This window comes from Bos javanicus, chromosome 9 (assembly GCF_032452875.1).
Source record: "Bos javanicus breed banteng chromosome 9, ARS-OSU_banteng_1.0, whole genome shotgun sequence".
NCBI classification, from domain to species: domain Eukaryota; kingdom Metazoa; phylum Chordata; class Mammalia; order Artiodactyla; family Bovidae; genus Bos; species Bos javanicus.
Window position 1 is genome coordinate 101,667,661 of NC_083876.1, and position 27,779 is coordinate 101,695,439.

General features: G+C 50.5%; 1 protein-coding gene across 3 annotated transcripts in view; it reads right to left on the bottom strand.

Annotated features, from left to right (window-relative positions):
• The window catches only part of RPS6KA2 (ribosomal protein S6 kinase A2), a 334,507-nt gene that overhangs the window by 255,428 nt on the left and 51,300 nt on the right, over nt 1-27,779 (bottom strand). Inside the window, exons 1-2 of one of the 3 annotated variants that reach the window (XM_061428534.1) lie at nt 27,218-27,303; nt 27,076-27,126 (exon numbers count right to left, since the gene is read on the bottom strand). In XM_061428534.1, coding sequence (XP_061284518.1) covers nt 27,076-27,126; nt 27,218-27,259 — 93 coding nt within the window. In that variant the 5' untranslated portion in view covers nt 27,260-27,303. Of the gene's footprint in view, nt 1-14,974; nt 15,069-27,075; nt 27,127-27,217; nt 27,304-27,779 lie in introns of those variants that run through there. The other 2 variants (XM_061428531.1, XM_061428535.1) reach the window with 2 other exon arrangements.

Here is a 27,779-nt window from a genome sequence, read left to right on the forward strand (position 1 = left end):
AAGTATTTGTGAAAACATATAGGCTCTGGAAATGTGAACCGTCTCATACAAACGCCAGCAATACTGCTTCAGTGGAGACTGTAGAAGAAATCAAGAGTTATTTTTAAACAGAGAGGGAAAAAATCCTAACATCAGAAATAAAATTTACAAGCATTTGCAGATATTTATAAAACGCGTGACAAGCTCAGTGTCTGCACTGAGTCACTCAGATTTAACTTGTCTAAACTCACATCTTCACCGACTTTAACATTTCCTCTTTTCCTTGATGTTATTCACGGCGCTGTTTCATATTTAAATAGCTGGAAACCTACAGGCCACTTAAAGCTGTGATGCAAAACAAATCTTTGATCAGATAAACTTAGAGTTACGAACTCCACAAAACTCACTAGGAATAAAGATCCTAAATGGATTACTTAAACACAATTGTTAGGTCAGAAGCATAATCCTACGCATTTATGAAAGTACTCCAGTTTCCAATCAGAGACATCCTTATTAGAGCTTTTCTCTGAAAACTGGCCCTGCCCTTCAGATTAGCCTGGGAGTCCATCTGCTAGAGTTGAACCAGAAAGAAGGCTGAGCACATAAGAACTGATGCTTTCAAACTGTGGTGGTGGAGAAGACTCTTAAGAGTCCATTGGACTGAAAGAAGATCAAACCAGTCAATCCTAAAGCAAATCAGTGCTGAATATTCATTGAAAGGACGGATGCTGAAGCTGAAACTCCAATATTCTGGTCGCCTGTTGTGAAGAGCGGACTCATTGGAAAAGACTCTGATGCTGGGAAAGATTGGGGGCAAAAGGAGCGCAGAGCAGAGGATGAGATGGTCGGATGGCATCACCGACTCAACGGACATGGATTGGAGCAAACTCTGGGAGATGGTGAAGGACAGGGGAGGCTGGTGCGCTGCAGTCCTTGGGATCGCAAAGAGCCAAACATGACTGAGTGACTGAACAACAACACTGTACCTGAGTCAGGTGGCTGACACAGAGCAGGGACCCTGTAAATTCCACACAGGTCAGGGAAAGAGCTTGCTGCTGCTGGATCGAGAGCCTTACGGTGAGGACCCCCGAGGTCACAGAGGACACTCACACTCCTGCACGGCCCTCCCTCTGGCCAGTGCCACACTCCGTGGAACTCCTGAGACAGGACACACATGTCCATGTAGGGGAGTCACCCATCTTGGGAAGCTTCTGGATCCGAGAAGAGCCAAGTGTGAACCGGACCTGCCTCCCCACAGCGTCCACCCACTGGGCCCACAGTGTCCAGAGCCCCTCTCCGCAAAACGGCCAAGTATTTGGAAACCTTCCCTGCGTTCACTTTGTTCTCCCAACGTGTTACAACACCGGCTCCTTCACTGTTTCCTAGGGCACCCGTTCAGAGAACTTATTCACTAAATGCCTACGGAGCATTTACCAGGGCGGGGCCTGCTCCAAGAGCCCAGGGCCCTGTCCGAGGCCCTGCGTTCCAGCGGCTGGGGGAAGGGGGCCCAAGACCTCAACGCGCCTCTCCGGGCTCTGCTCCCTGCTGGGTTAGCGGGTCAGCAGAGCACAGGAACCACTGTGAGCTGCCCCTCCTGGTGCAGAGTCCACGCCTCTTCCTCTGCATCCTAGCAAACAACTTGACTCCAGTTTGGCATTGCTGAAAATTGACTCAGAATAATCACCTGTTCTAGTGCCTATTCAAAAATAATTTTCAGCCCGATGATCTGCTTACTTTCCTGGTGGCCCAGGGGCTCACAGGACCTAAAATGAGCAGAGAGGAAAAGGGACAAAGATGGGCTGTTGAACAGAACCACAGAGAGTAACTGTCTCCCTACAGGGAAAATTAAATTCCTATATCACTGTATACAAAATCAGATTTAGTACAATAATTTCATATTAGAAGAAAAAGGAGACAGTCTTTAGGTTTTTAAGTAGGAAGAATTGTTTAAATGACAGGCAAACAGGAAACAAAAAAATATATTGATTGGTTTGAAGAAATCAAAACCTTATTGCAAAAGATCTCACACAGAGTTAAAGACGACAAGCCATTTGAAGTTATTTGGAGCATTAGTGACAAGGGATTAATGTCTAAAATTTATAAATAACGTCAGGAATCACTAAGGAGAAGACAGATAACCCAACAGAGAAATAAACTCTATGGACCTAACAGAAACAGAAGATATTAAGAAGAGGTGGCAAGAATACACAGACAAACTATGCAAAAAAGATCTTCATGACGCAGATACCCACGACAGTGTGATCACTCACTAGAGCCAGACATCCTGGAATGTGAAGTCAAGTGGGCCTTAGAAAGCATCACTATGAACAAAGCTAGTGGAGGTGATGGAATTCCCGCTGAGCTATTTCAAATCCTAAAAGATGATGCTGTGAAAGTGCTGCAATCAGTATACCAGCAAATCTGGAAAACTCAGCAGTGACCACGTGACTAGAAAAGGTCAGTTTTCATTCCAATCCCAAAGAATGTTCAAACTACTGCACAATTGCACTCATCTCACATGCTAGCAAAATAATGCTCAAAATTCTCCAAGCTAGGCTTCAACAGTCTGCAAACTGAGAACTTCCAGATATTCAAGCTGGACTTAGAAAAGGCAGAGGAACCAGAGATCTAATTGCCAACATCCATTGGATCATATGAAAAAAAAAAAAAAAGAAAATTCCAGAAAAACATTTACCTCTGCTTCATTGACTACACTAAAGCCTTTGACTGTGTGGATCACAACAAACTGTGGAAAATTCTGAAAGAGATGGGAATACCAGACCACCTTACCAGCCTCCTGAGAAACCTGTATGCAGGTCAGGTAGCAACAGTTAGAACCAGACAAGGAACAAGGGACTGGTTCAAAATTGGGAAAGGAGGACGTCAAGGTTGTATATTGTCACCCTGCTTATTTAACTTATATGCAGAGTACATCATGAAAAATGCCGGGCTGGATGAAGCACAAGCTGGAATCAAGATTGCGGGGAGAAATCTCAATAACCTCAGATATGCAGATGATACCACCCTTATGGCAGAAAGTGAAGAAGAACTAAAGAGTCTCTTGATGAAAATGAAAGAGGAGAGTGAAAAAGCTGGCTTAAAGCTCAACATTCAGAAAACTAAGATCATGGCTTCCCATCACTTCATGGGAAATAGATGGGAAAACAATGGAAACAGTAGCTGACTTTATTTTGGCGGGGCTTCAAAATCACTGCAGATGATGATTGCAGCCATGAAATTAAAAGACACTTACTCCTTGGAAGGAAAGTTATGACCAACCTAGACAGCATATTAAAAAGCAGAGACATTACTTTGCCAATAAATGTCCATCTAGTCAAGGCTATGGTTTTTCCAGTAGTCATGTATGGATGTGAGAGTTGGACTATAAAGAAAGCTGAGCACTAATGAATTGATGGTTTTGAACTGTGGTGTTGGAGAAGACTCTTGAGAGTCCCTTGGACTGCAGGGAGATCCAGTCAGTCCATCCTAAAGGAAATCAGTCCTGAATATTCATTGGAAGGAGTGATCCTGAAGCTGAAGCTCCAATACTTCGGCCTCCTAATGGGAAGAGCCAAATCACTAGAAAAGACTGTGATGCTGGGAAAGATTGAAGGAAAAAGGAGAAGGGGGTGGCAGAGGATGAGATGGCTGGATGGCGTCACCGACTGGATGGACATGAGTTTGAGCAAACTCCAGGAAATAGGGAAGGACAGGGAAGCCTGGTGTGCTGCAGCCCATGGGTCGCAAAGAGTCAGACACGACTAGCGACTGAACAACAACATGCAGAGACAATTCACGTGGAAACCAAAACTGTCAACTAAATATTTCATTAAATGTCCAACCTCAGCAGTAACAGAGAAACAAAATGTGTCATGCACTAGTTTGGCAAAATGTTTAAAGAGTCTGAAAACATCCTCCCACTTACTAGAAATTGAAATAGAGAGCAATTACCAACACCTAATAAAACTGAAAATGTACAGACTTCTAGCTGCAATTGCACTTCTGTGGCTGTAACTGCAAGAAACTCAAGATGCCACTGCAGTGATGTCTACCAGCCAAAATTTGGGAATAATATGGGTGTCCGTCCGTGAGGGAAAGAACAAAAAATCAATAACACATTGAAGGAACAGGGCAGTTGCAGAAAAACACGTGTACTGTGATTCTACTGACGAAACTCTGAAAATGCACAGAACAGCTCGACATGCTCTCTGTACACAGACTGATTTCACGTGAGTTTAAAATGTGAAGATGAGAAGGGAGACCATGTGTCAGATTCAGGGCAGCAACTGCCTCTGGCGGGAAAGAGGTAGTGGGTGGGATTGAGGAGGTTTTCAAAGGTGGCACCGGTTGGTTTCAACATGATCTGAAGCAAAGATACTCTGTGTTATTTTGGCGTGGTAGCTACTCAAGCATTATCTCCAAGCTTGGATGCTGAATGTTCAACCATCTTTTATCTGTCCCTAAATTCAATTTCCTCCCAATTGAAAAAGGAAACACACAAACACAAACAGAAGCTGGCACTTTAGTGAATAACTCAGCAGCTCCTAATAAGCACACCACCCAACTGAATCAGGATAATTAGAACCCTCCTGTCATTTAGAAAGGGCTTCCCCGGTGGCTCAGATGCTAAAGAATCTGCCTACAATGAGGGAGACCTGGGTTCGATCCCTGGGTCGGGAAGATCCCAAGGAGAAGGGAGTGGCAACCCAGTCATTTAGAAAGTGCTGGGACGGGCGGAAACCCTCCACGGCCCTGAATTGTCCCCACAACATTTAGTATGGAGCAGAGGACTGCTGTAAAGGAAAGCCAATACGTTTCCCCAAAGACCATTCTGATAAGGAAAGAAGACAAGAAAGATCCATGTGCACTGCCACCCAGGCTAGCTTTTCTGTGCTTTATTTCTGCCTATTTCTCTGAGAAGGCGGGCTGGCCCCAGAGCCTGAGCCAACTACAAGCACCCTTTGGTGAGGGTCTATGCCATCAGTCCCACACTGGAGGCACAGGGAGCCTGGAGGCAGGTCTGAGGACCGAGCCACCAGCTCCAGGAAGGTGCCCAGGACAGCTGATGTCGCAGCATCTCAGATCACAGGTACACAGCGGGCGAGGACCTTCCAGCACCCCCGCGGGCAGCCTCAGTCCACGGGGCAGGATCGGCCCGGCAGGGAGGACCTGGAGAGCAGCCCCCAGGGGGAACCACAGGGCCAGACGCCCAGGCGGAGCGCAGAACAGGCCTGAAGCCAAGCGCTTCCTGAATTTCAGGGCTTCGCTGCGCCCCCGTCCTAAGGCATGTGAGAACTGAACACACAGCAGAAGGCGGAGGCCCCCGGTTGCCATAGCAGCGGCCCTGCTGGGCCTGCTACTCTGCAGAGAGCGTCACTGTGCCCCTGGCACCCAGGAGTCGTCCTGCTCCCTGGGGACCCTCGGGGCAAGGAGACCCCGAGACCGCTGGAGGATCTGATGAGGTTTTAGTCATCGGGCTGATTTGTGTACCGTCCGCGCACACGGACACTGCAGGGGGTCCTCTCCCTGCCCCTCCTCACCTCCCACTGCAGGACCGATACAAACCAGGCTGCCCCTCCTCACCTCCCACTGCAGGACCGATACAAACCAGGCTGCCCCTCCTCACCTCCCCACTGCAGGACCGATACAAACCAGGCTGCCCCTCCTCACCTCCCCACTGCAGGACCGATACAAACCAGGCTGCCCCTCCTCACCTCCCACTGCAGGACCGATACAAACCAGGCTGCCCCTCCTCACCTCCCCACTGCAGGACCGATACAAACCAGGCTGCCCCTCCTCACCTCCCCACTGCAGGACCGATACAAACCAGGCTGCCCCTCCTCACCTCCCACTGCAGGACCGATACAAACCAGGCTGCCCCTCCTCACCTCCCACTGCAGGACCGATACAAACCAGGCTGCCCCTCCTCACCTCCCACTGCAGGACCGATACAAACCAGGCTGCCCCTCCTCACCTCCCCACTGCAGGACCGATACAAACCAGGCTGCCCCTCCTCACCTCCCCACTGCAGGACCGATACAAACCAGGCTGCCCCTCCTCACCTCCCCACTGCAGGACCGATACAAACCAGGCTGCCCCTCCTCACCTCCCACTGCAGGACCGATACAAACCAGGCTGCCCCTCCTCACCTCCCCACTGCAGGACCGATACAAACCAGGCTGCCCCTCCTCACCTCCCCACTGCAGGACCGATACAAACCAGGCTGCCCCTCCTCACCTCCCCACTGCAGGACCGATACAAACCAGGCTGCCCCTCCTCACCTCCCCACTGCAGGACCGATACAAACCAGGCTGCCCCTCCTCACCTCCCCACTGCAGGACCGATACAAACCAGGCTGCCCCTCCTCACCTCCCCACTGCAGGACCGATACAAACCAGGCCCGCACCATGCTGGCCTCCGCCACCCGTCAGAAATCGTGGCGGAAATCCCCAGTGAGAAAGCAGATCTTCAAAGGACAGGAGAGCTTGGGATACTCTCCTTCTTCCACAAGCTCCTGCCCTGTCAGCGCGCCCGTTGCAATGGGACCCTTAGAGGTCACAGCATCGCAAGCCTGGGCATCTGGACCTGTCCCGACACCTGGATTTCTCCATATGGTCCCTGCCCCGCGGTCCAGGAGCAGACGCGGCTGCTCCCTGGCCTGCAGACCCCCGAGCTCAGGAAACGCCAGCCACTGACCTGCAGTTTCCTCTTTACAAAGTCCCTGAGGACACTCACGGCTGCAGCTGCAGTGGCCTCTGCAGGCCTGGGCCGGGGTCCCTCGCCCTCCTCCGGGCAAGCCGGCCGGTCGTGGGCCATGGGGGCCACTGGTGCGAATGCACAGCCACTTGGCAACCAAGATTGGCGAGGTGCCCGGGGAGGCCCCTGGAGTGATCAGGGTCCCTGGGGGTTTCCCTGCCTTTCAAAACACGTGCCTCCAGGACAACAGGCAGGAGAAAGGGCAGGGCAGCCTCGCTGCCCCGTGGGTACCCAGAGCCGCAGGCACAGGGAGCAGGCAGAGAGCGCCCGGGTGACAGACCGGCCGGCACACATGATGGCCCGGACACTGCGGTCCTCAAGGGCGAGGCCACGAACACAGGGAGGGCGGGGTCCGGCCAGCAGCGTGTGGTCCCCACTTACAGGAGGCCACGGGGACATCGATGCAGTGCACTCAGTGGCCGGAGTCCAGCGCACACTCGGCACACAGCACCCTGGGGACAGGGGCCGGCCCCACGCCGCCTCCACTCCGCCTTCCGGCTCAGCCCGCTTCAGTGCCTGAGTCAGTGAGGACCGAGTAACAGCACCCAGTCCAAGGGCTCAGACAGCAGACGTCCGCTTTCACGGGCTGGGGGCCAGACGTCCTCCAGGGCCAGTCTCTCCGGCCCCTCTCCTTGCCCCTCCCCCTGGTCTGCGCACGCCATTCCTCTGCGCATGTCTGTGCCCTGGTCACCTTTCTCATAAGGACGCAACTCATCCGGGATCAGGGCCCACTCTAACGATGTCTCTGTCATCTAATCACGTCTGTGGAGGCCGCTTCTGCAAACACGGTCACATTCTGAGCCCCGGGCAGTCAGGGTCCTCACACGTGGACTTGGAGGACACAGCTTGGTCCCAGCAAGGACGGGATCTGTGTGCTGGGTCTCTACAGGGCCGTTGTTCAGCAGGGCTGCGCGGGCAGCCTGCTCCAGCTACCTCGCCCTGGGGGCTCCTGGCCTGGCAGACTCTCTCAGTTCAGCTCAGTCCCTCAGTCCTGTCGGCCCGCCAGGCCTCCCTGTCCATCACCAACTCCCAGAGTTTACTCAACCTCATGTCCATCACATCGGTGATGCCATCCAACCATCTCATCCTCTGTCACCCCCTTCTCCTCCCGCCTTCAATCTTTCCCAGACTCTCTGGTATGTCACTGTCTAGAATGACCTAACATAAAGTGGACATTACAACCCCTTGTCTCTACAGAAGTGGGGACGCGGGGCCCAAGGGGTGACCATCACTCACATCCCTCCCTCCCCTCACTGGGTCCCCTGTGGTCAGAGCCCAAAGCCCACTCTGGGTCCCCATTTCTCCTGCCCTGCAGGGGATGCTCAGCACACGCTCGAGCCCTAAAGGAGAGCCTGCAGCCGGCATGGGCCTGCGGCCTCAGGGCCCATCCCCACCTGGTGACAGACCCCAGATGCCGACAGCTTCCGAGTGTGTGCCGACTTGAGTCTGAAACAGCGGCGACCCCTGGGCGGAGCTTGGGAAGGATCCACCTGGCCAGGCGCCTGGAGGGAGGTGAGTGTCTCTGAGCTCTGATCTGAGGACACCTGCATTTTCAATTCACGGGCGGGCCCCATAAATTTCTACTTTTTTCTCAAGCCAGTTACAGTGGCTTTTGTATCAGCAGTGGATTCTAACAGCCAATTTGGGGGTTTTATGCAAAGCCAAACGAATGCACAGACTCCTGGAAATCCATAGAACAAGCAGAGTGTATGCTACTCTACAAAAAGAGTAGAACAAACAATCATAGACAAGGAGCAAGGAGAATCCTGAAAGCCAGAAGCCTGTCTTCTCATGAAAAAGAGACCGCGAGGAGCAGAGGGCAGGACCAGGCAGGGTCTGGGCACATCACGGGTCACCAGTTCTCTCCTGTCCAGTCAAAGGGCACTTAGTCTGTACCTGGGTGTTGATATGTTAAAAATCTTGCTCAGAAGCTATATCAATGTGCCTTTATGAGAATCTAGATCAAATCGATGACTATCAGTTTAAATACTTTGCTTTTGTTTTATTGCTCAGTCACTCAATCCTGTCTGACTCTTTGAGACCCTATGGACTGTAGCCCACCAGGCTCCTCTGTCCACAGGATTTCCCAGGCAAGAGTACTGCAGTGGGTTTTTGTTTTATTCATACTTCTTAATAAGCTGTGACCCTCCAGACAGGGCTAGCCTAGTAACCTGGGCAGTACAGTCACCACCTAAGGCCCCTCTGTTCACAGGATGCAGACAACCCGCAGGGCACAGGCTCTGAGTGCTGGGTCTGACGCCTACCCACTGTGTTGAAAGGGAAACTCAAGCACAGACTGTCTTTGAAGACCTCAACCTCAGGTTCAAGAATGGCAGGAGACATTTAAGAAGACAATTTAGAATAAAGGGAGAGAAATCTTGTTTTATGAAGCAGATAGCAAAACTGTAAGCAGATGGCTACTTCAAAAGCTAACACTGATTTAGAATACTGAAGAGTTAGCAAGTATTTAAATTAACTCAAGGACGATGCGTCCGCAGTGAGTGACACCGCTGTAGGAGAGGATGATTCTCGGCCTTGAGCAGCGGTCCCCAACCTTTTTGGCATCATGGACTGATTTGGAGGAAGACAACTTTTTCCAAGGACCAGGGTTGCAGGGGATGGTTTCAGGGTGATATCTAATGTTATCACTGATCTGACAGGAGGCACCAGTCCAGCCTGGAGGTTGGGAACCTCTGGCCTTGGGGATCACTTACTATCTCTTGTGATTACCCACCCCCACATCCTCCCACAGCGGTGTGCTGGCGCTGGTTCACTTCTCGGTGAACTCTGGACCAGACGGCTGGATGCTCTTGGGGACGCTTTACTTGGGGGTTGCCGAGGCCCCATCCCTGACCCCGTAGTGAGTGGTACGTGTTCTGCTGGGAGCTACACATTTCCATCCGCTCACGGCACCTGGCCTGCCTGCCCTGACACACGGGGCCCGTTCCTGGAGTTTACTCCGTGGGTGCAGTCACCGCAGAAGGCAGAAACAAGATGCTATTTCCCTTGTACCTGGCATTAAAAGCAAACTCCTCTCCCCTGCAGTTATGCTACTTCTGTATCCTGTTTCTGAGCATCCTTTATCTAGGGTAAAGGGACTGACTCTCCTGCCAGACCACAAGCTACTAAAGGTAAGCCCACCCATGTAGGGCTGCACCCTGAGCCCCCAGCAGGTGCAAATCAAGAGCCCTGAAAATATTTATGACCGTCATCCTCAGGAAAACCAAAGAGATGTCTTACGGTTTGTAGCAGGACTCTGCTGATCTTCTCAGTCCATTTCCAAGTAAATCTCTTGCAACTAAAACTTTAGTCATAACTTACAAAATAAATCTCTGTAAAGAACCTATAATATACCTGAAAATCTCTGTTATATGTTCCAGTGCAGGGGCCGTCTTAGTATTGATACCGCCCTGCATGACAGAAAGTGGATCCATGGTTCTTTCTACTTTGTTTTCAAAAAGCCACAAACAGGGGGTTTTTAAGGGCTTGAAGCTGTTGGAGTCACACACACGGGAAGAACTGGCAGTTTCTTCCCTGAGATTCTAGCTGCTGACACGCTTAACCCACTCTCCTCAATTTCTCTGCAGCTTCAATTTCTCTGCCATCAGTTTCCTGGGAGCTTAAATTTTCATTGATAACATGGGAGAGAGGATCAATAAAGTGGTGAATGTTTCCTGAACACATTTTCAGACCCCCCTCTCTCCTTGGCCCTTGACATGGTCCATTTATATTTCTGCAGAGACTTTGTTACAATTCTAACAGCAAATGTTTGGGATTGGCTGTCTTCACATAATCTTTAATACAAACTGCTTTTTAAAACTCCTTTATGTTCATGGCTCTTAAATGTGGTGGAAATCTGTTGCAATGTTATGTTTTTAAAACAATACAATTACATTTCTCCTTGCTAATCTGAGCAAGTCAAAACTTTGTTGCTTACACTCTATATCACCAAACAGCCATGTATAATGCCATCAGAAGTTTTCCTCTCATCCTATATTAAACACAGAATGTCCTATACTTATATAAAAATCACCATCTCTGGGTTGACTATTAACCACCCTTCCACAGTGGTTTTTCTCATGGGTTGACTATTAACCACCCTTCCACAGTGGTTTTTCTCATATTGTAAAAACACAAAACATATAGGCTCAGGTGGCTTCAATAATAAAGTCACATCACAGATTAGAAATATATCACAGGGAAACAGAGTAACTGCTGTCATTATGGGAGTTCATCATGTCATTAGAAACCCACTTGGACTGCTACTTATTCAGTCTGCATTAATGTGCGTGTGGTTTTCACAAAGCTCCTCTGACTATGACAGGTGGTGTGGCTGTTAAACGGTCCTCAGTATCTACAAAACTGAGAAAATATCAGGACTGCTTGCCAAGGGCTCTCAAGGGTTAAAACGCTGACGCTGGATAAAGAAGATGTGGTACATATGCTCAATAGAAAATTACTCAGCCATGAAAAGGAACAAAATTGGGTCATTTGTCGAGGTGTAGATGGAACCAGAGACTGTCATACAGGGTGAAATGAGTCAGAAAGAGAAAGACAGATACTGCACAGTAACTCGTAAACGTGGAATCTGAAGACAATCTTATGTACAGAGCAGAAAGAGAGACACAGACACAGAGAACACACGTACGGATACCCGGGCGTTGGGGGAGGGAGGCAGGCAGGGTGAATGGGACCGGGGTTGCCATACACACACTATTGATAGTATAAAGGAGATAACTAATGAGCGTGTCTAGAGTGTTCGTCGCTCAGTCGTGCCCGACTCTTTGCAACCCCGTGGACTGCAGCCCACCAGGCTCCTCTGTTTATGGGATTTTCCAGGCAAGGATGCTGGAGTGGGTTGCCACGCCCTCTTCCAGGGGATCTTCCCAACCCAGGGATCGAACCCGGGTCTCCTGCACTGCAGGCGGATTCTTTACCAGCTGAGCCACCAGGGAAGGCCTGACTGCCGAGAACCTTCTGTATAGATTAGGAAACGCCACTCAGTGCTCCGTGTGACCTAAATGGGAAGGAAATCCAAAAAGAGGGGATGTATGTATACTGTGGCCACCTGATGCGAAAAACTCACTCACTGGAAAAGACCCTGATCCTGGGAAAGATTGAAGGTGGGAGGAGAAGGTGACGACAGAGGATGAGATGGTTGGATGGCATCTCGATGGACATGAGTTTGGGTGGACTCCAGGAGTTGGTGATGGACAGGGAGGCCTGGCGTGCTGCGGTTCTTGGGGTTGCAAAGAGTCAGACAGGACTGAGTGACTGAACTGAACCGAATATGCACACGTGTGGCTGGTCCACTTTGCTGTACGGCAGAAACTGGCACGACATTGTAAGGCAACTACATTCCAATAAAAGACTTTAAAAAAAAACAACCCCACAGAGGGAGGGGACCCTGGGTGTGCTGGTTTGTATACAGGAAGTACCCTCCTGAGTAAGTGATACGGAATTAGCATTAGCTAGCTGGGAATGAGGGGCATCGCTCTGGAGTCAGCAGCCCCGCGACAGAGTCAACACGGGCCGGTGGGGACACATAGTCACACCTCCGGCGGCCCTGCTGAGCCCACCCCACCGTGGGATAAAGCGCAGAGCTCTGGGTGGGTGTCCGGAGCTTCCAGTCTGGCCCCAGCTCTGCCACTCGCCCAACATGTCAGCTCCTCAGACCCTTGGGCTCTTCATCTAAAAGGTGACGGATACTGGCTGTGTGGTTTCTGAGACCTCTTCCAGCACCCAAATGTTATGACTCCCTCCTTGTAACCTATAATATAGAGAATCTGCATTCCTGTACATGTCAAGGAACCCAAATTAAATCCTAACGAAACTTATGGATTTCCTACCCAAAGTCACAGAGAACTGTGCTATGACACCCAGATGCCTTCCAACATCCCTGCCCAGGGCAGCTCTCAGAGGGCTGTTCACAAGGACCACACAAGCAGACTCTGGATGGAAGTGATTTTCTGCTATTTTCTGCTTTGTATTTTGGTCTGACTGCCTCTGCTTGCAATCCACAGCATCACAAAAGGCATCAGTGAGAAACGCACCGCACTTAAGAGAGGCTGCCCTTGGGTATACTGCTCACTGCTCCGACGTGGTGCCCGCTTTAGGAGAACCTGCGGGAGACTTCTCTCTGGGCTCAGGGACAGAAAGAAAAGTGTCTGTCTGAACAACAGGGCATGGGCTTTTGTCTGTGGTTTGAGCTTACGCTGAGTCCACCCCCCCGGGCAGCCAGCAAGCTCTAGCTGGCCACCAGCCTGCCTTGCCTTCCGACCTCGCCTCTGCCTTCACATCCAGTTTCTACCTTCTTTGCTTTGCCTCCATATTGGCACTTACTCATTTTTAAATCTCATATTGAAAATATTTGCCAACCTTATTGACATCTTCGGAAATAAGACGGGGTATCAAGAAGGGAATACTCCCAGAAATGTGAGGTTCAGAGCAAAAGCCTACAGGGGAATGACAATGAGGCTGTCGCAGACCTAAGGGCTGCTGCCGGCGAAGGGCTGCGACCGGGGGCTGCAGCTTTCACGTGTGGATCTGTCCAGGCTTCTGAAAGCGGACCCATGCCTGGTTCCCTAAGGCCTCAGTTCTCTTAACTCCAAAAGTAGGAGGAGATGACTTTCATTCCCAGTGTAAAATCATTAGAAATACTCTTTTAGGAGTGACTTTAAAGTGAAACATACATTTTCATGCATTTAGAGCTACAAATGAAAAACATTTATCAACAGCAAATTTGCATATCATGCATACGCACACTTAGAGATGTTCACTAAAACAAGAGAATCAGACTATTTCTTGTCCAAATTAAACAAAATTACATGCACATTGTTGGAAACTCACAGATTCTCTTCAAAAAAGTGCTATGACTCACAGTCCTAATATCCCTGGTATGTCAGTGATTTATAAAACCCTTTTGTAAAGGCAGTATGTGAGATACAATCGAAAGCAACCTCTCTAAGAAGTCCAAGGGACAGACTGCAGGAGCTGTTCTGCGTGACCCGGTTTGGACTGCAGTCTGATGCATGCTTATCACACATGACTACTGTGTGTTTGCATTATTTCACTTTAAAATGGGAAAGCTCAGCAGGGGGCAGGAGGACTGGGGAGTCATTTAAAGGGGACAGAGTTTCAGTTTGGGGAGATGAAAGCCTTCTGGAGATGGGCAGTGGTAATGACTGCCCAGCAATGTGGAGGAAACATGCAATGCTGCCGAAAGTGGTTAAAATCGCAAGCCTTCCGTCATGTGTGTGCACGCGTGCGTTAGTCGCTCAGTCGTATACGACTCTCTGCAACCCTATGGACGGTAGCCCGCCAGGCTCCTCCATCCATGGGATTCTCCAGGCTAGAATACTGGAGTGGGTTAACATTCCCTTCTCCAAGGGGTCTTCCCGACCCAAGGATCGAACCCAGACCTCCTGAATTGCAGGCAGATTTTTTTTACTGTCTGAACCACTGCTGCTGCTGCTAAGTCGCTTCAGTCATGTCCGACTCTGTGTGACCCCATAGACGGCAGCCCACCAGGCTCCCCCGTCCCTGGGGTTCTCCAGGCAAGAACACTGGAGTGGGTTGCCATTTCCTTCTCCAATGCATGAACATGAAAAGTGAAAGTGAAGTCGCTCAGTCCTGTCCGACTCTTAGCGACCCCCTGAACTGCAGCCCACCAAGCTCCTCCGTCCATGGGATTTTCCAGGCGAGAGTACTGGCGTGGGGTGCCACTGCCTTCTCCACTAGGGAAGCTCTATGTTGTACATATTTTACTACAACTTTTAAAAGTTCTAGAAAAAAATGTTTTAAGAGAAAACTGCTAAATCTGATTCTCTTCACCTAAAACTTTACCTTTCAGTTACAGTTGCGATAAACATCAACTTTGTCACATTTTTCTCCCCTTCATTTCTAAAACTGCAGGAAAACGACTGAGTGGCCCCGGTTCCCCTTGACTGCGAACACACACTGAAGAGCGGTGTTGAATCCATTCCGGCTGTAACGCGACCGCAGAAACAGGACGAACTGAAAACGGCAACAGCTTTCAGTCCAGCTTCTGACCTGCTCTTTGCGTCCACCCGTGACCTGTGACCCTTTCACAGAATTTCCTTCTGTCCCGGAAAACAGAGCCCACTTGCCCTTTCCCGGCAAAGATCTGTCACTGTAGCAGGTTCCCAGCAGCAAACAGAAAACGCTGGTTCTCTCCTGGAACTGGAACCCGCCCGTTCCAGCGCGAGGGCTTGCCTACCTTTCCGAGAAACAGTTTCTGCAGCTTCTGGCGCGGCAGCCCGAGCATCCTCCGACCCGCGTCGGGGGCCATCGCGCGCTGCGCAGCCGGGCCACCTCCTCCTCCCGCGGCTTTCGGGACCACGCCCCCGCGGGGCGGGCCGGGCTCGGGCCGGGCCGGCCGCGGTCCTCCGCCCGCCGCACTCGCCCACCGCGGGAGGGGCGCGGAGGACCAGCACCGGCCGTGCGGTCAGTCCGCGCAGAGTCACCCGCGGCGCTCGGAGCCCCAGCAGGCGGTTCGCGGGATCCGGCCAGAGTCCACGTGGACCGGGTCAAGTGTCCAACACTGCCCTAAGAGTCAGAGGAGCCCCGAGGGCGGGCTGTGGCCCTCTCCGCAGCACACCTGCTCCCACCCCCAAGGGCCGTCTGTCATTTACACTGAGAGGGGGAGACATGGGGGGCCGCTAGGGGGCTAGAAATGATGCCTTGTCTTTTCAGGTGGCCCCAGGTCAACTACACGCACTGATTATGCACGAATCACCTTATCCGGTTTTAGTCCTTTGAGTAATCCCTGCACATGCATGCACAGACACACACGGGCACACACACGCACACACACACACGCACGTGCACAGCACTCACGTATGCACCAGCTCGCACAGCTCCGCAGGTGCACACTCTCCCCTGCACTCCCACTTTCTCTCCCCACCTACTGCAGGCCAGCTTGGAGTTGTCCCATCTGAGAAACAGGAAAACCTGCTCTGCTGTCTCTGCAAACTGAGTCCCCAGCTTCCCCCGGAAGAGTCAGCCCTTTGTGGCTGGCATCAGGCTTTGTCTCGGTGAAGCCGGAAGCATGCCCAGTCCAGCGTTAGAGCCGCCTTGGAGGGCAGGGCAGCTGGTCAGAGGTGCACCTTTGCAGGTTAAGAGTTTCCTTTTTGAGCTTCTTTTTAATACATAAACAGGCTCCTCCTCTGAAGACCTAAACATGCGATACGAAAAAATCCACCAACTAACAAATAGCTTTTTTAAAAAGTCAAGTGTTAGTCACTCAGTTGTGTCCGACTCTTTGGGACCCCTTGGATGGTAGCCTGCCAGGCTTTTCTGTTCATGGGATTTTTCAGGCAAGGATACTGGAGTGGGTTGCCATTTCCTTCTCCAGGGGATCTTCCTGACCCAGGGATAGAACCCAGGTCTCCTGAATTGCAGGCAGGGTCTTTACCATCTGAGCCACCAGGGATGCTTTATGTGACAGATAATAGATGTCATGGTAAAGGATGTGGATATGGAAATATATTGGTATAAAATTATAGGGCATGAAAAGAAGGAATCAAAGACAACAAGGAAATTCAAGACTGAAATGGACCAAAATTGCCCGATTTGGGACAGCCCACATGATATAGTCCTGTCCATCTCTTCCCTTCTCTAAAATGCTAAACATGTCTTTTCCAATAAGTGAAAATAGTTGAAGTACAGTTGCTGTTTCTCAAGAAGTTACTATTCCAGAAAAATTTGTTTTTCCAAAACAATTTTGCATTCATTTCATGGCTTCTGGAGCTGTATGTTCTTTTTCTTGAATAAATTAACATGCATTTATCCATGTCAATGTCATATTTATGTGTAAGTGTACAGAAGTGTGTATACACATACATATTTATTTCAGATAAACAACACAGGAGAGAGTTTTGGGAGAGTCACCACTAGGTCAGCCCTCTGGAGGGGCATTCTAAGGTGTGATATTTACTAATCATACCTTTCATTAGAAAAACTGCTGCTGCTGCTAAGTCGCTTCAGTCGTGTCCGACTCTGTGCGACCCCACAGACGGCAGCCCACCAGGCTCCCCCGTCCCTGGGATTCTCCAGGCAAGAACACTGGAGTGGGTTGCCATTTCCTTTTCCAGTGCATGAAAGTGAAAAGTGAATGTGAAGTCACTCAGTCGTGTCCGACTCTTTGAGACCCCATCGACTGCAGCCTACCAGGCTCCTCCATCCATGGGATTTTCCAGGCGAGAGTACTGGAGTGGGCTGCCATTGCCTTCTCCCTCCTATTCTGGAGCCACCGGCAATTAATGCAGTCTAAGGGGGGGAAATCACATATTGAGCTGTGACTTTGGGAACAAAGCAGGGCTGGTTTCATGAGCTCATCATGGCAACAGAGGAAAAGGCCGCTTTTTAAAACTCAATCATTGGTTTGCCCCTGAACACGGGCACAAAATAGGGGAATTAATAGAAACCGGCGTTCGTCCTATTCTCACCAAATTTCTTGTCTCTTTTTTTTATGGGACTAGGCAACCCCTCACATTTCAGTCTTGAATTCTCCTTTTGTCAAATTGTCAGAAATGTAAAAGAAATCCAGTTGTATGCCTTTTCCCTAAAATCAATCCACATCTCACCCCTTGGAAAAGTCCTGGATCTTGACATCTACTTGCCATCGCTCACAGGAATGAGTGATTTTTCTTGGGAGGTACAAGAAAGTGAAGTTATTCTTCCCTAACAGAAGACCCAGCTCACACCGCTGAGAAGACCACTGCCCAGCCCTGGCCCTCTCGGTGGCCGCTGCGGCCCCCCAAGAACAGGGGAAAGAGAAGGTTACGTGTCGTCAAACCCTCCTCGCTGGCGTTTGGGGATGGTGAAGGAGGAAATTAAACCCGACTCTCTGGTCCTTCATTAACATTTTGTTTCGATGTTTGTAATAGTCCTTTTCTTTTTAACAACCAGGCTTGATTGGAACTTAGAAATTGTTACTGAATTTTTGTGTGGGGGTGTGTGAGGCTCCAGTGTTATCTCAAACACATCAGACTACAACTGGAAAACTAATTTTCAGTGTCTGCATCCTATCCAAGCCCTCGAAAAAGATGCTTATCTCGCATGAGAGTGTATTCAGCATAGCCAACATCAGGGTCACCTGGGTGTGGTTATCCGGAGAAAGAAAAGTGAGCTCATTTGAGGCACAGAACGTTCTCAGATTATTTTCTGTGCAGAATAAGATCAAAGGCTTAAGAAATGTGTAAACATCTGCTTCTAAGGGTACATCTATCTGGTGTGTTACCTGAAAGTAGACACCCCAAGAGTTAAACAAGAAGCACCTCAACAGCATGAAAACAGCCCACCAGAGCCCCTCCATGCTGCATGCACTCAGTTTAGTTGCGTCCGACTCTGCGACTCCCTGGACTGCAGCCCTCAGGCTCCTCTGTCCACGGGATTCTCCAGGCAAGGGCACTGCAGTGGCTTGCCATGCCCTCCTCCAGGGGATCTTCCTGACCCAGGGATCAGATCCGCGTCTCCTACGTCTCCTGCACTGGCAGGCGGGTTCTTTACCACTAGCGCCTCCTGGGAAGCCCCCAAGGGTGACAAAGTGACTCCTCAGCACCCGGCCTGGTCGTCGGTTACACGGAGCATGAGGGCTGCCCTGGGCCTCCTGCGAGGAGGAGTCAAGCCCAGGTTAGATGAAGTTAAGCCACAGCGGGGCAGGGAAACAGCCCAATGAGAAGATGTCATCTTCCCTGCACCACACACTTTCCCCGAAATGCCTGACACAGTGCGCTTGTGGACAAGCCTCGCCCCCTGTCGTCTCTGGGCGCGGCGTGCCCAGGCACTGAGAGAGAGAGAGAACGGGGCAGGAGGAAGGAAGCTGAGGGCCTGTCCAAACTCCCCCACCTAAAACCATCAGGCTTTTCGTCACAGTATTTTGGGGTATCCCAACTGCCATTCAATTCAAACTTCCAGGGGAATTAAAAGGTAATTATCTCAGGCTTAGTCCTTTGGAAATACGTTAACAAAAAGATAGGGTCTTTGATCTGTGGCTCAGTCACGGTTGTGTTAGATCCAGTGGCTTGTTTCAGTAAAAAGCTTTCATTGTTGATAGAATTTCATTGCAGGTATATGTAAGTACGTGAACTGAATGTTGTCATGGTGACTGTGGCAATGAATTGCCTTTTATTTTGTGCCATGGAAGACTGTCATGACAGTCTTGGCTTATTCATCTTCCAAATACATTCTTAAAAGAAATTATTTTGAAAAAGAGCTATCACTGTTTGCTGGTCCCTGCTTGAAAGGAATTGTCAGACGGGCCTCTATCTTCCAGCAGCAAAGCCAAAACGCGGAGACAATCAGGCCCAGGAAGTAAACCACCACCAGCACCCCTACAGAGCAGCCGTTTCCCGTTTCAGCAACACCATAATGTCAGCTTTGCAGCACTGGGCCCTGTCTTCCTCTGTAAAACCTGGAATTCCACTCCTCTGGGCCCCCGTGGGATCAGACAGACCGTCTCAGAGCTGAAGTGTCCGAAAGCATCCGATGTGTCCAGCTCACGACCAGCAGGTGCCTGGAGCCGGGCGTGGGTCTTGGGTGATGGTCATGCACCATGGGATCACGTCGGGGCACGGGGCTCCCTAAGCACCCCGGCTGGAGGGTCACTATACTTTGAAAAATGCAGTGGAAAGCCTTGATCATGAATGAGCCCCTTTTAATAACATGAGGGAAAAGTCTGTGAAAAGAATCTGGAGACCACAAGTGACAGATCCATGTGTATCCTCATGAATGTACATGTGTGTGCTACATGTGTGTGTTTATGTCGTATGTACATGTGTGTGCTACACATGTGTATTTACGTCGTATGTACATGTGTGCTACACGTGTGTTTATGTCGTATGTACATGTGTGTGCTACACGTGTGTATTTATGTCGCATGTACACGTGTGTGCCACATGTGTTTATGTCGTATGTACATGTGTGTGCCACACGTGTGTGTTTATGTCGTATGTACATGTGTGTGCTACACGTGTGTATTTATGTCGCATGTACACGTGTGCTACACGTGTGTATTTATGTCATATGTACATGTGTGTGCTACACGTGTGTATTTATGTCGTATGTGTGTGTGTTTATATGTACGTATAAACATATATAAGGAAGAAAAATCTGCTGAGACGATCTGATGGTTTACCTCCGATAAAGGATGATGGTCCCATCCTTTCAGCAGCCGCCCAGCCGGGTGACCTGGCCTAACTGAGGTCACTTCACCGAGTGGCCAGGCGGGGCGCGGGGAGGGCCTCGGCCCAGGCCGTCTGCCGTCTTCGGATCCCAGTACACGACCGCCCTCCTAGTCAAAGTCAGTGCTGGCTCAGACGGTATAAACGACGGTCACTGTATTCTCAGGGAGGAAGACGTCCCCAGGTGAAGTCACGTGAGAGGGATCCCAGTAGGAGGGCGGCATTACGTCTACGAGAGAGGAGCACGGAGGCCTCGTCCTGTGGAAGCGGCGGTGGGTGCTGGCACCGTGAAGGCTGGGGCGTCCCTACACCGGCCGGCCATGTTCCCAGGCTGTGGGCCGCAGAGAGCCGGGGGCAGCTCCCGGGTGGGACTGGTCAGCCAAGCAGCTCCCCCTCTGACATGCTAATCCCCCCTCGTGGAGATGAAACGGCACTCCTGACTGCATCTTTAGGTCCTGGGTGGGAGCAGACGCGTTAACATGGAGTCTCACATGAGGCCAACTCATAATAGGAATAGTAACAAAAATAGCAGCTTTGTTTAATGTTTTGTAGACTATGAAGGCCACAGCTTCCCATGGTTTAGAACATGCTGCCCTAAACTGCAGTAGAAGGTGTGAGACAGTGAGCTGGAGCTCATAAGAGAGAACTGAAAAGCCTTCTGCTTGCTTGAAAGACACAGAACTACGCATCACCTTCTGCTGCACGCCAAAGCGAAGGGCTTCATTTCTTTCCGCCTTCAGTTCCTCGTCTACGAGAGCAGTGACGACAGGAAGGAACAGTGACCCCGGGGAACTGGCTGGCCAAGGGCAGGTGCTCAGCTCTGATACGTGGAGGGAGCAAGTGGGAAGTGAGGGTGCCGGCCGCCACCTCGGCCTGTTAAAAATAGAGCACTTCCTGCTTCTCCAGTTCACTGGAGGTGTGTCACAGTGGCCATGATTATGACTGAGACGTTTACAAGGTGAGCTACAAACGCCGAACAAATCTCAAACCTTTTGGGCTTCTCGGGTGTATAATTATGGTGACATCACTTATGCTGCATTGCAGACTGCAATGACTTGTCAGTTAATGAATTGACTACTTCTTTTCATGCTACTTGTCACTACAGGCCATTAAATGCCCCCTTCGGTTGGTGAAATTATCTAAGACATTCAGTTCTGTTCAGTTCAGTCGCTCAGTCGTGTCCGACTCTTTGCAACCCCATGAACCGCAGCACGCCAGGCCTCCCTGTTCTTCACCAACTCCAAGAGTTCACCCAAACCCATGTCCCTTGAGTCGGTGATGCCATCCAGCCATCTCATCCTCTGTCGTCCCCTTCTCCTCCTGCCCCCATTCCCTCCCAGCATCAGGGTCTTTTCCAATGAGTCAACTCTTCTCATGAGGTGGCCAAAATATTGGAATTTCAGCTTTAGCATCAGTCCTTCCAATGAGCACCCAGGACTGATCTCCTTTAGGATGGACTGGTTGGATCTCCTTGCAGTCCAAGGGACTCTCAAGAGCCTTCTCCAACACCACAGTTCTAAAGCATCAATTCTTTGGTGCTCAGCTTTCTTCACAGTCCAACTCTCACATCCATACATGACCACTGGAAGAACCATAGCCTTGACTAGATGGACTTTTGCTGGCAAAGTAATATCTCTGCTTTTTAATATGCTGTCTAGGTTGGTCATAACCTTCCTTCCATGGAGTAGGCGTCTTTTCATTTTGGAACCCCCCCAAAATAAAGTCTGACACTGTTTCCACAGTTTCCCCATCTATTTCCCATGAAGTGATGGGACCAGATGCCATGATCTTAGTTTTCTGAATCTAAGACATTAGAGTTATCCATCTGTTATTAAATTCCAGACATCTGTAATATAGTCACCCAATGATTACAGTTATTTTAATATTTTAGGATGACTTGAGTCTTAACTATTTCTTAAAATGTGATTATTGATTAGTAGCTTAGATTTTTTTAGAAATTACAGAAACGTATGAAGAAAAAAAAATCACCTTGGATCCTAGAACTGAACAAACCCTAAGAATTTTGGGATTTTTTTTTTTCCTATAAATCTTTTCTGTTTTGGCTGGGGAGAGAGAAGTAAGCTACACTAAAATTTGGGGTCAGCTTTCTCCCCTAAGGTTAATGCTTAATTTTTCTCCAGATACCCCAAAAGGAAATTTACAGTTATGACCTCGATCAAAGGATTTCCTTAGCTCCACATTTGCCTCTGAGTGGTTGCCACTGAAGCACTACATGCAGACTGGGAAAGACCAACAATTACAGAAACATAGGCAGGAGGCTGTATTTGACTCAAGAAGGGAGACAAGTGCAGAGGCCGCACTGTGCTGCTTTTTAGATGCAGGCGTCTCCCCTGCTGTTCTGGAACCTTCCATAGGGACCTTGCGAGCCTCAAGAGGATGTCTGCACCCACTCTGCAGTCTGGGCCTGCCCTCCTTATCTGCCCCAGGTCTGCTGGTGGGCAGGGGAGATAACCCGGCCCCACACAGAGATCCACACGTCCCCTGCAGCCGGAATGAGTGAAAAGCCTTAACCAGGAGCTGAGTTATCGGAGGTGGGGGTGGCTCAGCCCCACAGGAGAACTTCTGCCCCTGAAAACAGACTGAAAACCCAGATTTCCGCTTGGGATCCCCTCTGCCCCACCCATCTGTTAACGTCACCCGTCACCTTCACCTTCGGAGAAGGCAATGGCACCCCACTCCAGTACTCTTGCCTGGAAAATCCCATGGACGGAGGAGCCTGGTGGGCTGCAGTCCATGGGGTCGATGAGTCAGACATGACTGAGCGACTTCACTTTCACTTTTCACTTTCATGCATTGGAGAAGGAAATGGCAACCCACTCCAGTGTTCTTGCCTGGAGAATCCCAGGGACGGGGGAGCCTGGTGGGCTGCCGTCTCTGGGGTTGCACAGAGTCGGTCGCGACTGAAGCGACTCGGCAGCAGCAGCAGCAGCACCTTCACCTTATCAACACCATCAACAAGATGCACAGTACTTCTGTGAATACTTTATCAAGTGCCTCAGGATTCAAGGCGGAGGCAAGGAAAGATTGATGAAAAAGACAGTTAAACAGAAAAAAAAGACCCTTATTCCAAGGCTTCAAACCCTCAGAGGATCCATCTGGTCCTGGATGAGCAGATCCAAGCATGGTCACACAAGGCGAGATGGAGAGGAGAAGCCAGCTCGGGCTCCTCCTTCAAGCTCCAGTCAGAGAGCAGGTTTGGAGACTCCGCTGGGGCCGCCTGCCACACAGCGGTCTCTCTCGGGCGCCCTGCTCGCCAGGAACTTCGGAAAAGAGAGCGGCCCGGTTAGTTCACCGAACGGCCGCTGAGTTCCGCGCACAGCCAGCAGCGCTTTGAAAAGTTCCTTTTCAGAGGATTAAGTGTGAGTCACCCCCTTATTTAATTCATTTAATGTGGAGGGATCTGACAAAAGAATGGATTGTTTCTAAGATTATTAGGAATCAACACAAAATAGACACGACACCCACGCCCCGTGCAGTGCGGCCGCTGGCGGAGGTGCGCGCGGGGCGCGATCTGCGCTCGGTCCACCTCGGCCTCGCCCTCCACCGTCAGCCTCGTCTTCCCCACCCCTCCCCGGACCCGCCAGGCCTCAAGTCCTGCCCGGTGCCCCCGGAGAGGCCTTGTTCCTCGGCTGCAACAGGGGGGCAACCGTCGGAGCAGTAGCTTCTCTTTATTTGTAAAGTTCCCCTGAATCAGAGGCTCACTGAACAACGCCACTGTCTGAAAAGGGCATTTGGTTCATTCCAAAGCAATGAAAAAAAAAAAAAAAAACAAAAACAGAAAGAAGAGGGAAGGACCCCAGACAGCCCTTGCAGGGGCAGAAGCCGCTCTAAACGCCCTTCTGTCCTGTGAAGGGTGAGTGCTGGCCCCAAGAAGCCTCCCTGCTCTGGAATTTTAACCTCCTCTGTCTTCTTTTTTAAAATTGCTTCTTATAATCCTCTTGTCAATGCAGGAGACACAGGTGCAGTTCCTGGGCCAGGAAGATTCCACGTGTCTCAGGACAACGAAGCCCGTGCCCCACAGCTACTGTGCTCTAGAGCCAGGAGCCACAACCAGTGAGTCCCACACACCTAGAACCCAGGAGTCCCGAGCCCAGGAGCCACAACCACGGAGGCCGGCACACCTCGGGCCCTGCTCCCTCACCAGAGAAGCCAGCGCAGTGAGAAGCCCGCGCCCCGCAGCTGGAGAGCAGCCCCCATCATCGTAACTAGAGAAACAAACAGCCAGGAAGACCCAGCTCGGCCAAAACTAAATCAATGAAGAGCTTCCTGTGCAATCAAATGAAGAGTGAAACCATAATAGAAAAGGAGGAAATGCAATCGGCCGTCACGCTGGAGGCCGCGAGCAGGTTTATCCTGTGAAACACGTTAAGGACGAGGGGCTCTGTGCCCATCAGCATTTCCCTGACACCCGCCTGGTAAAATATCATGCTTCCAGTCGAAGTCATGAGCGGCACCTGCTCACGGTCCGACAGCTGAATCTGCATTAGGGTTTTAAACAGGAGACCCCATAATGCTCCCAGTTGGGGTAACAATCTAATGTAAAGTTTTGGAAGGTCTTATCAAAAGTACACGTGGAGAGAGAGGGGGAGAGAAGGGAAAGGCAGACTTGTCACTCACGGCTGTCCGCGCACTTTCTCCATACTCTCGGGGTGTGCCCAGGGGATGCTGTGTGAGCTCTGATTTGTGGGTTCTGTCCTCAATGGGGCTTCCCAGGTGATGCAGTGGTAAAGAATGCACTTGCCAATGCAGGAGACGTGGGTATGATCCCTGGGTCGGGAAGATCTCCTGGAGAGGGAATGGCAACTCACTCCATTATTCTAGCCTGGAGAATTTCACGGACAGAGGAGGCTGCGGGCTACTCCATGGGTTGCAACTGAATATGACTTAGCGACTGAACAACAGTCCTCAATATAAGAAGGAATTTCTGCTCATCGTACCCAGGGTGGATCTGAAAACACAGGCAACCGTTTTCACCCACTCAGGGGCCAAGAGCCCCAGAGGGGCCCTGGCCACCCAGAAAGCCGCTCCTAGGCGCCCGGGAGCCTCAACTTTGGATGTGATCCAGGCCTGATAGAAACAGCCTCCTTGAAGAGCGTTCAGGTCCTGCCTTCGGCTCTTGCAGGTCACACCTCATGGGCCTGGCTGCCGACTGCTGAGGAAACGGTTCACAAAGGGCCCCGAACCTCCGTCTGTCTGGACCCTGAAGCCCAGGACTCCGTCTGTCACCCACCAGGCTCCTTTTCTTTGCCTTCGTTCATTTCTACGAGTGAGAAGAATCACTGCTGTTCGGTGTGGCTGGTCTAAACATGGAGCGTGATAAAGTGTGAACAATGAGCTCGGTTTTCCAGCAGACACACACTTCCCGGTGCATCCCTGGGCTTCCCTATAAAGTCGAATAAAAGTTTTGCTAAGAATCATCGGCTGAAAGTGAAAAGTGAAAGTTGCTCAGTCGGGTCTGACTCTCTGAGACCACGTGGTTTGTAGCCCGCCAGACTCCTCTGTCCATGGGATTCCCCAGACAAGAATACTGGAGTGGGTGGCTGTTCCCTTCTCCAGGGGATCTTCCTGACCCGGGGATCAACGCTGGGTCTTCCGCATGGTAGGTAGATTCTTCACCATCTGAGCCACCAGGGAATTCTTTTCTTGAACAGGTTATAAAATAGACTGAGAAAAGGTTATGAAGAAAGTACGAAAGGCCAATTTCCTGCCACTACAACACATCTCATTTTCTGAGTTTTTTCGAATTCGAAACGGTATAGACATCTGTCTAGTCACTAGGCTAAAAGAATTAGAACCATCTTGAGATTTTATATAGCCAGAGATCATTGATCATTCACTTTTCATTCTACTTACACAATTTTTATGGCTAGTAAGGAAATCTAATTCACACGAGATGATGGTATTAAGGACTTTTTTCCCAACCAAATTCTTCAGATTGGGCTGTTAATAAAAATACAGTGAAACTCAGAGAGAAAACCCTAAGTACACGAAAAGTAAAACGTTGGCATTCAGTGAAAAGCATTGTTTATGTCAGCAAACAAATGCAGGACTGGCCACTCACAGCCCCAGATTCCTCTGCTCCAAGATTACAGGTCCTGGAACACAGGGGCTCCACAGGGCCCGGGGCCCCAGTCCCACAGTGAGTCACCGAGAAGACGTCACTTCTTAGAGCAACTCCCGAACTGCGTGGGTTCTGGTGGCCCACAGCCTTGATAGGGCCAGGAAAGCAGGACTCTTAAGAGAGTCCAACATGCCGACAACCAGGAGCAGTTCTGTCTAGTATGAACAGAACGTGGTTTGATGCATTCATGTAAATTAAATAAGCCTGCCCCGCACCCAGGCTTCTATGACCTGTTTGGAACCCACAGGGATTGGGCTATTGTACCTGCCAAGCCCGTGGAGAATCTATAGGCCGGACGATGAAAGCTGCCCCTGTTCCGTGGGCACAGGTCGAGTTATTATTGCTGGGAGACACAAAAAAGCTGTAAGTCCATCTTATAACATCCCTTATCTATACTGTCAGTATTTCAACCAGACAGCTGCTCAAAATCCTACAAGAAATCTACCTCCACCTAAAACGATTCATTTTAGGCCAGATTCCTGAACTCCGCACACAGTGGAATGCTGAAGCTGGCCGGCTGCCAGCCCGCTGGCCCCTGGGGTGGACAGCGCTGGCTGCCTGGCGTCGCAGCCCTGCCCAGCTGCCCTGATGTCTTATCTGCTCGTTGTGAAGGCAGAGAAAGGAGATTTCAAAGAGGTGCTGTGCATGAGGTCACACGCATCACCTCCCCAGTGGCCTCGGATTCAGAATAAAACTCAGTCTTCCTGGATCGCTGGGTGACATTCCCAGGGCGACGTGCAAGACAGACCCCTGCCGTACAAAGACGTTATTACACAACTCCAGGCAGCTCTGGGTCTCACCCAGAGCATCAGAGAATTCAAATCGTACTGCGGGGAGGTTTCCGCTCTTTCAAAAGCACACCACAGCTGGCTCTGCTGGCCTTCGGGCAGCGTAAAGTAACCCCAAAGTGAAAAAGACTTCATGTTAAACGTTTTTTTAAAAATGTAACTGATATTCGTGTGGAGAAAACCAAGCCACGGCGGTGTCACTTACCTCGGCCGACGCAGCTGTCTTCGTCTTGAGCGAGGGCGGGTCACCCTTGTCCTGTGGGGGCAGAGAGTGAAGAAAAGTCCTTTAAGTCACAGGATGTCCTGGACAGTCGCTGCTCGGAGGGGACTGCTGCATGGACACTCACCAAGGCTGGCGGCTTTTTGTTTCTGAACATGAGTCTCCACATGGCTGTCAATAACTTGAGGAGTTTCCCCAGCTCTCAGAAAGCCCGTGAGTATAAACACCGAAAGAAGGGAACTTGCAAACTTTTGTGCAACTTTTACATTCAGCCAAAGGAAGTGATGTCCCATCCCCAACCTCAAAGTGTAACCGAAAAAAAAAAGTCACTCATTAATCTCCAGACACACAGCCTTCGGCTGAGCAGCTGTGGTTATCACTGGGGGCCGGCCAGCATCTTAGGGTGACCTTGAGGCCCTCTGTCCTACGGAAGGTGCTCATTCAGTTGCAGCAGGCAAGGCTTCTAACCTGTAAATAGGCTAACGGACACCTGATTAAAATTCCAATCACGTTAGGCCATAGGGGTTCGGCCTGGAGACGCACACAGCTCCCTGCCTCCCCTTGTCTGGACTCAAAACTCCCATCACCTGAAGACTTTACTTAGCACCACAACTTGAGGTCTCGAGAACAGAAACCACAGCTGTGCCTGCCTCTGCACACGGCATCCTGGGGGCACGCTTGTCATTTTC